This window comes from Cricetulus griseus, chromosome 3, assembly GCF_003668045.3.
Source record: "Cricetulus griseus strain 17A/GY chromosome 3, alternate assembly CriGri-PICRH-1.0, whole genome shotgun sequence".
NCBI classification, from domain to species: Eukaryota; Metazoa; Chordata; class Mammalia; order Rodentia; family Cricetidae; genus Cricetulus; species Cricetulus griseus.
Genome location: NC_048596.1, coordinates 63,807,369 through 63,820,611, shown reverse-complemented (window position 1 = coordinate 63,820,611; position 13,243 = coordinate 63,807,369). Strand labels below are relative to the sequence as shown.

Sequence of the window (13,243 nt, the reverse complement as noted above, 5' to 3'; positions counted from 1 at the left end):
CAGTCAAGGAGTTCCTTTCTCCCCAGAGCAGGAACTATAGCAAGCCTAGCCTAAGATGAAAGAAGAACTGTAACTACTCATCAACTTGGTGATATTTCCCCCATCACTAGCCTCTGATGTCCCAGCCCTCACTAAGCTGCTGCCTACATTCTGCTGGGTTCCAGGAAGGATTTTGGCTGGAGGGACCAGGCGCATGTGCCATTGCCATCTAATCTGGAACCAGAGCCCACTGCCTTTCATTGCTGTATTTTAGCTTCATTCCTCAAAAACTCACTCTGGCTGCTTCTGAAGCTTGGGCATTGTGAGTTCAAATGGCTGTGACCTGTGCCAGCTTCAGTAGAATCCCCTCCAAACTACCTGTTGCTGTCAAGGAAACACTCCCTTGGCAGGGCCGTGTATGGCACCTGTGCCTCTGCCCTCCTTATAGCATGGTCCAGAATGAACTCAAGGCTCAGTGCGGAAAGATGGCATCTCCAATAGGAGTCGGGGCTGTGTGGCTGAAGACCCTGCCCATGCCATTGGACGTGTAAGCCAGGCTCCAGGGGAAGGTGCTTGGGTAGGATCTGAAGGCCAGCCCTATGACTGTTCCATACTCAAGTGGTGCGTGATAGCGACTTGGGATGTCAAGGCAGCACCTGGGATGATTGGTAGGCTGGAGGGGCTTAAGAAGTAAGGTGGGCAGAGCCAAACTGCTGCCTCCTCCACCACATCCCCAGTGTGGGGTCTCCCTTATCAGAAATAGTTGAGCTTCATGGGTCTGAGTCCAGGAGTGGAGATGGCTCTCCCTTTAAGGCTATGCTTCCCACTTCCTTAGCACACATCCAAAACTCCCCATGTCTACAACACAGCACCACTTTGGGAAGCAGCATCCTTCCCACTCCTGATGATCCCAAGTGCAGATGGTATTTGATAAATAACTCATTTTTCACTTAGGTGGCTTCACTGTATGTGCAAGCCACCAGAGCATTGTCCCTCAGAGAGGGAATCTGAAGTCCAGGGTAGCCTTAAGCAGAGCCTTGACCCCAGCTGCATCCGCACAACAAAGTCCTGGAGCAGCGGAGCATGCTGAAGAAGGGAAGCATTCAGAAAAGCCATGAGAGAGTCGCAAGCTTGAAAAACACTACTCTATAGCATGCAAAGCCCACTTCCCACAGCACTGGGGTTTCTGGCTCATCCCCTGTGGAGAGCCACACAGGGGAAGGATGGAATTCAGTGGGTCCCTCTGGGCCACCCAACATGACTTGGACAGCCACCAAGGATTTATGTGACCACATGAACCTTCAGAAATTGTGTTTTCCACCATTTACATTGAACTCCTATGAGCAGATTCTCCTACATTTGAAAGATGGTCATTAATGCAAAAGTGCCAGCCCGCTCCTTGCACGTAAGTACAGAGCGAATCTTGAATGTGACCAGGTCTGGCTAAAGGCCTGTCTCTGAGAGAGGCTTCCATGAATGAGTGCATTTGCTCCTTACAAGGTGACACAGGCTTTTAGGTACACTTGAAAAACAATGTGCTTAAAACACTGCTTCCTTTGAGCCATACTGACTAGTGCAGTGGGTCTCAACCCCTTTGGAGTCAAACAACCCTTTCACAGGGGTCACATATCAGATATCCTGCATATCAGATATTGGCATCATAATTCGTAACAGTAGCAAAATTAGTTAAAAAGTAGCAAGGAAAATAATTTTGTGGTGGTGGTGGGGTCACCACGCCATGAGGAACTGTATTAGAGGGTGGTAGCTTTAGGAAGGCTGAGAACCACCAGGCTCTGTGTTGCCCTGTGTGAGTTGTGGATGGTTAAGAACTGCTTACCAGGCCTGAGGGTGCAACTGCATTGATAGAGTGCCTGGCTAGGATGCACAAAGCCCTGGGTTCAATCCCCAGTACATAAAATGGGACATGGTGGCAGGCATGTCTGTAATCCTGTACTTAGAAGATAGAAACATAAGGGTTGGGAATTCAGGGCTGTATAACACATTCAAGGCCAGTCTGGGATAGATGATAAAAACAGAAAGTTTCTTTATAATAAACTGACAACAAAGCTGAATGAGGAGTCAAGGTGGTTCAGTGGTTAAGAGCACTTGCTCTTCTTCAGGGGACCCAGTTTTAACTCCCAGCACTCACAACAGTCTGCAACTCCAGTTCCAGGGCATCCAATGCCTTTTTCCTGGCTTCTGTGGGAGCCAGCCATGCATGTATATGTGCATGCAGGTAAACATCCATATAAAATAAAAACAAAAAGAAACTGAACATGTTTGACAGAATGTACTGGTATCTGAACACATAAACTTCCCATTCCGGACACTTTGCTACTTGGAGAGAAAGACTCTCCGTGACCTGACAGTCCTTGGTCAGAGCCTCCATGGCTGGGAGCCACCAACAGTGTAGATGCCACTGTTTCTCACAGCCTGCTCCAGTTAAGCTATCCCTTAGTTTAGTCCCAGCATGTTTATTAAAGCACTAGGCTGTTCTGGAAAACATCGGCCACAATCCTCTCCCTAGGCCACAGCAAGGGCGACGGCTCACCCTTCTCTGAGGAAGGCAGGGCAGCTTCTGCTTCTAGCAGGATGAGGTTGCTTCCATTGCTCCCTCTGGACGGCTCCTTGAAGCCTTTCTCAGGGTACCTCAGAGGCCTGCCTGCCTTCTCCTCCTCTGCCTTCTTCCTTTCCCTTTCTCAGACAACAGTAACAATAAGTATGATTAGCAAGGTGATTTCGAGCCCCTTTCAGAGGACAAGACAGTAAACAGAGCTTGTTTGCCTAAGGAAGCCCTCCCAGCACCCAGCCACTCAAACTGCGTGTGTTAATGAACCCAGAGCCGTTAATGCGGTTTCTTCAGTTAAATTGATTCATGAATTTTGAAGAGAACATTATCTAATGAATTTTCTTTGAATAGAAAGCAATTAAAAGGACAAATCAGTCTGATTAACCCCAAAGTCACCCTCCTGCCACAAATGCTGTACAGTTTGAAATTATATCATAAAAAAAACTGGAGCACATTTGCTGTGTCTGTGCCCTCTACTAATCCATGTAAATTAATGAACAACAAAGTTAATTTCTTTGATGACCCTTTTCTAGTATCACCTGGATTATGCTGATGTTTAATTTGCTTAATGTTATAATAAAGACTAAACAGGGTTTTTTTTTTTCCAGTGAAGTGATTATCATTCCCTTCAGTTAAGAAGTGATTTTTATTATTTAACATGCATGTAAGGGTATGTTTCCTTTAAGGGCCAAATCACACTCTGCCAGCTTGGCACCAAATGTGGCCAGCACTGAGGAGGACACACTCCCTGATGCTGCTTCTGCCCGTGTAGCCCTCCTCTCTGTTGTTCCCTTCAGAAACTCCTGCTCCCAAGCATTGGAGCCCGGGGATGGAGGATGGGGCTTGACCTCCCTGATGCCTAGCTTGTGTGTGCCCCCTGGAAGACAATAGGAATTGATTCACACCAGACTCTCCCTTGTGCCTGGGCTTCTGTCCTACTCAAGGCACTTTGCAGGGAATGATTCCAAAGCCCAGAGGCATCAAGGGAGAGGAGCTGGCCATGCCTCCCCCTAACCTGCTGCAGGACACAAAATGCATGCCCCTTGATGTGGCTGATGAGAGAAAATGGGGAAGGATGTTTTGTTTTTGCCTCACTGTTCATTCAAGATGCCTACAACTGCCTGCAGCCAGGGTCACCTCCCCCCCCACCCCAACCTGGGCATACTGGTGGAGGCATCTGTCGTTCACAACAGCACTGGGAGGGGATAAGTCCTGCCCACTGCCGGGTGTGGACAGCTAGAAGAGGGTCCCATCCCATCCCTGCTGACTTCCTCCTCCTGCATCTCACCTGAAGCTGGAAATTAACCAGCAGTCCAAAGGGCTTCCACATAGGTGGGCCAGCAGGGGCTCCTGTGCTTGCTAATTGAACTGTGTGCGAATGCTTGCCTGCCCGCTCACAGAAAGAGCATCGCACACAGCTCCACACGGAACGTGAGGAAGATGGAAGGAAATTAAAGACGTGGGAAGCCTTGTGAGGCCCACCTGCTTTGTGCCCGATTTAGTCTCAGTTCCCCATGCCTGTGCCGCCATGACAGGGTGCTGTGTGGAGGGAGGCCTGTGTTTTAATTGAGTGTGACACTCTGTTTGTGTCGTTGCATTTTCTGCTGGGGGACTGGCAGCTATTTATATCTGGGCTGCTGGAGCCGTTTGTCCAAATCACGTCATTCTGTTTTCCTTCTTTCAGATTCATTCACCAGACAGGTGTTATGGAAGCTGCTGAAGGTTGTGAAATTCGGAGAAATGGTTTCTTACCAGCAATTAGCAGCCCTGGCAGGCAACCCCAAAGCAGCTAGAGCAGTAGGAGGAGCAATGAGAAACAATCCTGTAAGTTCTGCAGATGGGCAGCAGGCTGGATACCTTCCATTGCTGGGCCTCGAACCACTCTGGGAGCCAAGTGTCATTTGAATAAATGTATTTCATAGGCCAACCCTGTGGCTGGGTGGCGGGGTAACTCCTGGGAGTGGGACCCTTGTGTGTCAGCCACATGAGCCCTTTGTTATAGCAGCCTGGAGAGTGGCGAGCAGATGAGAGAGCAGCCTGTTTGTTCATTCACTCCCCACTGGATGGTTCTTGCTGAGTGGCAACATTCTTCCATACACTGGAAATACAGCCATACATCCAGAAGGCAAGAGGCCTGACCATGTGTCACAGCCTTCTGAGAAGGTTTTGGTGAAATAGTACAACCCCATCTCCCTGGATCTCTGGAGTATGGTGAGCCTAGATGTGACACCTTGCATCATAGATGTCTACTGTCCTTGGGTGTCAGCTCCCCGGGGAATGGCTCTTCCCCCAGAACTCATCAGCATTTATTTATGTTCCTTCCTGCAAATCTGCCAGAGTTTATTGAGCTTTTAGAGATAGCCTGTAGTCCCACAGTGCAGCCGGTATTTTTGCCCCCCCCCACCCAGCACAGCCAAGGGTCAGACTAGAGCCCTGCATGTCTGTGTGCCTTGTGTGTGCAAGAAGGCATGCCATCCACACAGTCTTCAGGGAAAACCACACTACCTCCAGGCTCCCTGAATGTCCCGAGCAGCCTCTCCTGTGCCAGTATAGGTGTTCTGCCATGTTGGTAAAGCTGTACAAGTCTCTGACATGACAGAAAACTGCCACCTGATCAGAAATGCACCCTATCTGGAAGGGACATTGATGAATCAGACAGTCTGAGCCTCCCTTGGTGGGTGGTGGTTGTTTGAGACAGGGTTTCTCTGTGTAGCCTTGGCTGTCCTGGAACTATGTAGACCATGCTGTCCTCAAACTCACAGAGATCCTCCTGCCTCCTCTGCCTCCCAAGAGTTAAGATTAAAGGGGTATGCACCACACCTGCTCTGAATATGGCTTTTAAGGTCTTCCAACAAAACTTTTCTCCTGCCTTTTGGTAGACCACCATTTCTGGGCCACTACTAGATATTGGGCATTAGATTAAAAAGAAAGAAAAAAGACAGGGTCTCTCTATATAGCCCTGGGGCTGTCCCAGAACTTTTTCTGTAGACCAGGCAAGAACTCATAGAGATATCTGTCTCTGACTCCTGAGTTCTGGGACTAAAGCTATTTGTCACCATGCCTGGCCATGAGGCATTTGACTAGGAGGCAGCTCTGATACATTTGGTCTATGGCTCCATTTAATGCCGCGGAAGAATAGAGGAAGCCAACATTCTTTCTACACTCCTTGTGCTGCACCCTTGTAGCTGTGGTTTTAACACACACCAACCACCCTGACCTTTGAAGGGGGTAGGTGTTTCTGTGCCAGGTCTGAGTGCCTACTGAGGCTAAGAAAGAGGCATGGACATTCCCCAAGTGACTCCTGCAACAAGATCAATGGTTTGGTATTTATCCACACTCAAGGTAGGAACCAAAGTGTGTTATTTTGCAAAGTTTCCTGTGCGTACTCACATAAAGATGAAGATGGCCCCGTCAGTGGGCACCAACACCACAGCTTCTTGAAGCAGATTTTAACTGTGTGCAGTTAACATCTGCTTCAAGAACAAGCCCTGCTGCCCAGGGTGCCTCTTGGTAAGCATACTACACCCACTTTTGTGATGAATTCCCATCAAGCATCACTGGAAACCCGTATGAGAAGGGAATACTGAGACTTGACGGAGAAAAGGCCTGGACAATGGTAGGCTCTGCCTGCTGCCCATGTTGGCAGGTGTCCTCAGCACCACTGACAACAGGGCCCAAGATGGGGGTGGCTGTGTGTCGCCTTTTCCCCAAAGCCACCAATTTGGAATAAGCTCATGGAAAACAAAGTTCTCTTGTTTTGGCTAAGCAGTGCCATTTGTGAATTTGAGAGGAAGAGTAGAAAGGATGTAGATTGCTGTAGTCACTGGAAACTTCATCTTGCATCATTCCTTTGGTGGCTGGCAGTAACCAGGGCCTCATGCTGTCTGGTCTCACAACTGGCCATTGCTGGGTTGTCTACCTCAAGAAAAGGAATTTGGCAGGATGGGAGTCCCCTCCATCCTGGGACTCAACTTCTCCCAAGTTTCTCAGGTGGGAATCACGGGCCTTGCCGGGAGACTGGGCAGCCTCTGGAAGGTGAAGGTGCCACATCACCCTGCAAAAGGGATGCCCAGCCCTGAAGGCTCTTTACACACACACACACACACACACACACACACACACACACACACACACACTCAGAACCCTCTTCTGCCACATCCTCAGACACAATTTGCTAAATGTAGTTCAGAGGCAATCAATACAAGCTCAGGGAGTTTCCCACCTTTTTCTAAACAAACACATTCCTAAGGAGTTAGTTTATTCGCAGATTGCCATGAGCGCCGATGACCCCCGAGTCCTGTTCTGCCATTCACCCAGATGGCTGTTGATAAAGATTTAGCATCATGTTCCGAGTGTCAGGGTTGTCAGTGGAGCTGAACCATTTGACCAGAAGAAAAAAACGCACCGGGAGCTATTGATTACAACTTCTCGGTGTCACTTGTTCACCAGGATTTAGGTATTGATGAGGCTGCGAGTGAAAACAAGCTTTCTCCCTTGTGGCCTCTGCCCAGAAGAACAAAGGCAAAGTTGGAAAAAATATTCAGCCAGTTCCAGAATCAGAGGGATTCCATTATCGATTGCAAGGCCCCTTCATGTTATTTTTGTTGGAGACAAATCTATGGGTTTGGAAGTTTTATAGCAGTTGAGAAAGGGCTTGTGTGAGTGATGGATCCAGGTATTGGACAAATTAGATTTCACAGCATGAAGATTTCAATGAAGCTGTAATACCATGGGCTCCTTGAGTATGGATAGCAGTAGCATTGCATGCAGCAGGGGCTGTTAAGAAGAGGACAACAATGACACGGGTCCTTCAGATAAGGCCGTGGAGCCCCAGTAAATCTTACTGGAGCCCCAGTAAATACCTACTGCTGGCCTGATAGGAAGCAGGGTCCATTTCTAAAAGGGACCTGTGTGAGTAAGTCACCAGGCCACAATGCATTCTGAGCCAGCAGTCCCTCAACTCTGCGTTGATCCACGGAAGGAAGCAGGGAGAGGTGTGCATGGTACTCACTTTTTTAATCCCGTAATCCCTTGAGAGGGAAGAAAAAGTCAAAGCTGGGAGGTCAGGTCTGGTAGAATCAGGTAGATATCAGGTAGACTGGTGGAATATGTATCTAAATGTCGACAAGGCCAGATTGAGTGGCATGCGTGCCATCAGCCAAAGCTAAGGGTTGTTATCATCTCAGTCTTCTGACTCTGTGTCACACACACACACACACACACACACACACACACACACACACACACACGTATATCAGTCATAGTAATGTTCCATTCTTAACATCTTTCATGGCTCCTTTCAAGGTCAAAGTCAGATGCCCTTGTCCACGTGCACCTGGAATTCCACTTCTCACCCCATACTGGTCGCCATGCCAGTAGTCCTTAAAACTACTCATAGACCACATCTACATATGTCATCATGGTAACCATTGGATTCAAAGCAGGATAAAGTCTGTGAGGTGTTGGAAATCGTGTCCCCATCTCCCAAGCTTTGTTGTAAAACAGCAGTGGTTCACAGGTCCACAGGTCACCATGTTAGTCACTCCTCAAGAAAGGCTGTGTGTGCACAGAGCCCTCAGGAAGACAGACAGACCCCGACTCCTCCTGCTTAGAACCTCAAGTTTGCCTCTTACTAGCCAAGTGAACTAAACATGAGTTTGACACCCTTGACCTGGGGTGTTGGAGGGCTTCTGGGGCTATATAAGGAAGCCTCACATTAAGCATGAAAAATACGTTATCGGTGGTGAGGGCTAAAATGACCCCATTGGCTGGATCATGTGTGCTACATCCCAACAAGGAGCACACCCAGCTCAGCAGGTGAACAGTATGGCCAAGGGCATGGTGGTGACCACAAGGCTTTGAGTAACGAGGAAGCAACACTGGGATGCACAGGTTCTGAGATAGAGAGCTCAATACTTCAGATGCCTGTGCTGGGCAGCTTCCTCTAAACTGTCAGCTGACCAGAAACTGGCCACTGTGTCCCATTCGCTTACCATGTTAGATGGAAAAGGCAAGGGTGTGTCAGGGATGGAGATTAATGGGCCACAGGGAAAGGAGGGAAGAAGAGTGAATGGGTGCGGGTGATACCCAGTAGCACCTCTATCGTCCTCCCACTGGAGCCCTACTAGAGTAGCTGTGTCTCACCATAGCAGAACGCCTAGAGCAAAGCCTCTACGTGTACCTAAGATAACCTCAGGCTTGCACACCTGCTTCCTACATTTTCCTGTGTCAGAGCAGCTGAGAACCCTCCAGAATGAGCCCTGACTCTCCAGAGCTCACTGGAGCATATGCCCAGAACGTAGGTTGTGTTCAATAACAGTGGTCATCTCCCGACAGCAACCACTGTAAGTGTATTACTACATGTTTCCAGGATCCTGGTCATAGTAAGCTCTGTGGGCTGCTGGAGCCATGCTGCCTGTGTGAGCCCTCCTTTATCCCTCTGGTTAAAGCTCTCTTGGGAACTGCTTGTTTGTTGGGATCCCAATGCAAAAATGTCCATTGAATCCACAGCATTCTCTGCAGCAGGCACACAAGGCATGCCCCTTGACAGGGCAGGTATGCAGCCATCCCTGGCAGGCTGAGTGTAGTCACGTGGTTGCCCAGGGAGAGAAGTTGGGGGGTGGGTCCAAATGTTACTCCACCCACGATGAGTTTCACAGGTGATACCATTTTTTTGTACCCATGCTCTGAACCAGTGAGGCATAAAGGTATGGGGATACCAATATATTCCTTTATTGGAAAGATAGCAATATTGGAGGAGATGACGTAGCCCTGGCGTCTTTCCGTTGATTCCCACCAGGGTGATGTCCCATCACCAGCCCTGCCATCTCTGATCACAGGTTGACCTTCTCAGAAGGAATCCAGAGTACAGACAAAACTTCTGCAGACCCCCTGACTGTTCTCATCCCTTCCTTCCCTGCAGGGTGGAGGCAGGTCAGACCAGAAGTGTCTCTACCCACACAACAGAAGGGCTTCAGTAGCTGTCTAGCCTGCATGGATGATGGGCCATGGAGCCTCACTCCACATAGCCCAGCCATGTGCTCAGTGACATAGGCAGACATTTGTCAGTCCCCTGTGGACCGCTGCTGAAGTAAACATACTCCCTCTACAGAGACAGGTATTCCCTTGTCCTAGTGACTGGAGGTCAAAGAACGCAGCCTGGACAAGGTTATAGCCTTGTGGCTACAGGTTGAGAATCAGAGTCCCTCTGGTGTGAACAGTGCCTTGGAGCCAAGGCCCCATGAACACCTGGCATCCAGATCTTTTGAAGGTGTCTACAGGTTTGCATGGTGCCAGCTATGGTAAATGATGGGCCAGTGGGCTCATGAGATTACAGGCCCCTGTTTTTGAGTTTGTCAGAGTCAATAGGAAGAAACACCCATTTTTGATAACTCCCTTGAATCATTCCCCAATTCTTTGATTGGTGTGACATTTTGCAATAGCAGGTGAGTGGGCAAATGGCTCAGAACACACAGACCCCACCACAGCCAAGGCATACGCATGTCTGGACATCATCCCTGGTACCCTCTGACAGTCATCTCCACCTTACATGCTTGTTCCCACTAAGAAGTGGCCTCCCTTAGAGTCAATCCACCATCTTAGTGTAGACCATTGAAGCTTAGTTTTACTCACACCATTAAAAACTGGAGAGCGGTCTGGGAACCTCAGACCATCTGAGTTGGGAAGCCGCAGCAACTTGATAAGGACTTCCTAGTCCACAGGCCTTGTTGGGGTGGAGTGGCCCACTGATCACACCTGGCTTTGGATGTGCTGCCAGTGGCAGCGTGTCCAGGGGAAGGCATACATGTAGGTGCCTTTGAGACTCTGTGTCTTCAGAAGAAAGGGGAAAGAAAAACTCCCAATACATAGGCACAGCATAACTGGCTTGGCCAACTTTTCTTGTAAAGGCAACTGGGAAAGATTTTGTGCGTTCACGAAGCAGCCACAGATGGCAGCCAAAGGCATGACTGTGCTCAAATGAAACTTTATTTACAAAATCTGAAGGTGGACAACAGCAGCCCCTCAGCCATGGTTTGCCAAGCCCTTAGGTAAACTGGGCCTGCCATCATCCCTGAAGATTCTCATTACAGCTTGGGGATGGCAGAGAAAGTGTGTGGAACTCAGAAACGTAGTTTTAATTTGAGTAGGTACACATGGTAAATCACTCCTCAGATGCAATCAGTGCCCTCCTCCTCAACCTTGATACAAAAAATCTCATATCCCACACATACCTCAAAGCAGGTGTTCCGTTCCTCAAAGGATACCTTCAAGGCCTCTGAAGGGTGCACAGTAGGGGTACTGAAGGAGCTAGTATGACCACCATGCCAGCAGCACGCCCACTGGGGATCTACCTAGTGGAGCTGAACAGTCACAGGCAAGACCTGGTAGGTAGCACAGGAACCTCAACCCAGAGCCAGACTGACAGTGACATTTCTGCTTTTCAGGTCCCCATCCTCATCCCCTGCCACAGGGTGATCTGCAGTAACGGCAGCATTGGTAATTACTCTGGAGGAGGGCAGGCTGTGAAGGAGTGGCTTCTGGCCCATGAGGGCATCCCAACTAGGCAGCCAGCCTGCAAGGACTTGGGTCTTACCGGGACCCGGCTCAAGCCATCCGGTGGCTCCACCAGCTCCAAGCTATCTGGCTGAAATTGAGTAACTGTTTGAGTGACACACAGATGTAACGCCGTGTCGGAATCGGGTGTGTGGTGGTACCACTATATTAAAAGAGCTGGATGTGTCCTGGGGGACTCGATGTGGCTGCCCTTTCTTGTTTCTACATTTTACAGCAGAATGAGTTCAGACGACCCACCCTCGTGTATGTCATCAGTTCCCTTCTCTGACATGGTTATTGTTCTATTTTTAATGCCTATTAAAATGGGGGTAAGAGTGAGAAAGGCCTTGTGAGCCTTAGGGCCCCTTTACATGAAGGGAGATGCATCTGACCCCTGCAGGCAACAGCTAGCCACCTCACACAGTCCACACTACACAGCTGACCCCACCCTAGCAGGACCCCCAAGTCATCCTGCAAGCCACTTATTGTATGAAGATGGCTGCCCCATTTAGTTCCTAACACCCCACCCTTGCTGGCTGGAGGACGGATAGGCTAAGAAATAAATACCGTGTGGAGAGTCTGTGGTGTTTCTCCATCTACCAGGAAAGTGTCTTGCATCCACTGTGGCACTGTGTTCTACAATGGTTAGATAGAAAAAAAGTACCATCTTCCAAAAATGATTTGGAATGCTGAATAGCACACAGGACATAAATTTGACTGGGCTGGTGCCCTTCTAGGCATTCAAGTCACCTCCAAATTCTAGCCATTTTTGCTTTCCTTCTTTTTGAATTTCTGGATAGTAAATAGAAGAGACATGGTCCCTCCTGGGAGCCTCAAGGACCAGGAACCTGTAAAGGTTCCAGCATCCCATGTTGCTCTTGTGCATTCATGGTCATATATAGTAATCTGGTCAGCTCATGCTGCCACCAGCACTGGAGACGGGCTCCAAATCTTCTATATGGCACCTTCTGATGCCTTAAAACTCCATCATCCTCCCAGTTTTAAAACTGACTGTTCCTAAGAAGTGAAAGGAAACACAGCCAGGGGTCTGGACAAATAAAACAGTATGTGATTGGAGAAATGAACCACCAACCATGTAGCAGAAAGCTAGGTTTTATGGTGGCTTCTCTGAGAGCAGAAACCACTCATGTCATCTGAGATGGAAACACAGCCTCATAAGGAACTTGCTTTGATGAACCTGGCACTTTGTCTTCCCTTAGCACCCATGTAAACAAACCTCAGGCCTTTCTCCCTGCTTCTCAATTTATCACGTCTTCACCTTATATCAGCTGCACTAACTCTGGTATTTTTGTGAAGAGGCATTACAGATGCCACACTTTGTGAGTTTGGTTATCGCCCATCATCACAAAGCAAAGTGGGTCTTGTTGTGGTGGTGAGCCCCATAACCAGTACATTTTCAGGATAGGGCTGGGCGTGCACACTGGCATCCTCCCATCTGACTTCACCAGGGTCCTTTCTGCTTATTTCCTAAAAGGGTAATCTTTGTCTGCATCAGAGTAATGCTACATTGATATCTCTCCAGCACCAGAAAGTCACTGATGCATGTCTTTGTCCTCTGACTGAAGAGAGCAGAGTTCTTCTCAAAGAGCCACTCTGGGCCCTGCAGCCTCCTGTGCCTTGTATGTGTGTGTTCCAACAGAGGGCACTGTGGCTGCAGTGTGCTGGGGAGACCCCAGCCTCCTCCTCTGCTTAAAGAGGAGTTGGAAGGTGGGCATCAGGGTTAAACTCAACTGATTCTGAGCAGGTCCTCCACCCTGCCACGTGGGCTACCAGGCCAGTGGCTTATACATAGGTCTCCTGTGCCTGGGTGGCCTACATAATGGGAGCCTTCCTTGTGATCTCTACATTTCCAAACAGATCCAGGCTCTAAGAGGAGCCTGGGGCTGTACAGACATCCACGGCCAAACCCCCAGCATGGGACAGCCACATGCGGCCGGGACACCAACCCCATCAAAGTCACAAGGGCAACCTGGCAGCTCCAGGTAGCCTGGAATGATGAGCCGGCGTGTTTGGGCCTGCCCTTGGAGCAGTACGAAAACCGTGTCTGCTCTCCTCTCCGAGGGTTTCCTCAGTGCTGTCATAACAGGTTCATAGATGCCCTGAGGTAGCCGTTGACAGCAG

At 49.1% G+C, this 13,243-nt stretch overlaps 1 protein-coding gene across 1 annotated transcript in view; it reads left to right on the top strand.

Annotated features, from left to right (window-relative positions):
- Mgmt (O-6-methylguanine-DNA methyltransferase) overlaps positions 1-11,352 on the top strand; it is a 183,100-nt gene extending 171,748 nt beyond the window's left edge. The window contains exons 3-4 of the mRNA XM_035441285.1: positions 4,233-4,372; positions 10,993-11,352. Of these exons, the coding sequence (XP_035297176.1) occupies positions 4,233-4,372; positions 10,993-11,196 (344 nt within the window). The 3' untranslated portion in view covers positions 11,197-11,352. The remainder of the gene's footprint in view (positions 1-4,232; positions 4,373-10,992) is intronic.
- Positions 11,353-13,243: the final 1,891 nt, after the last annotated feature.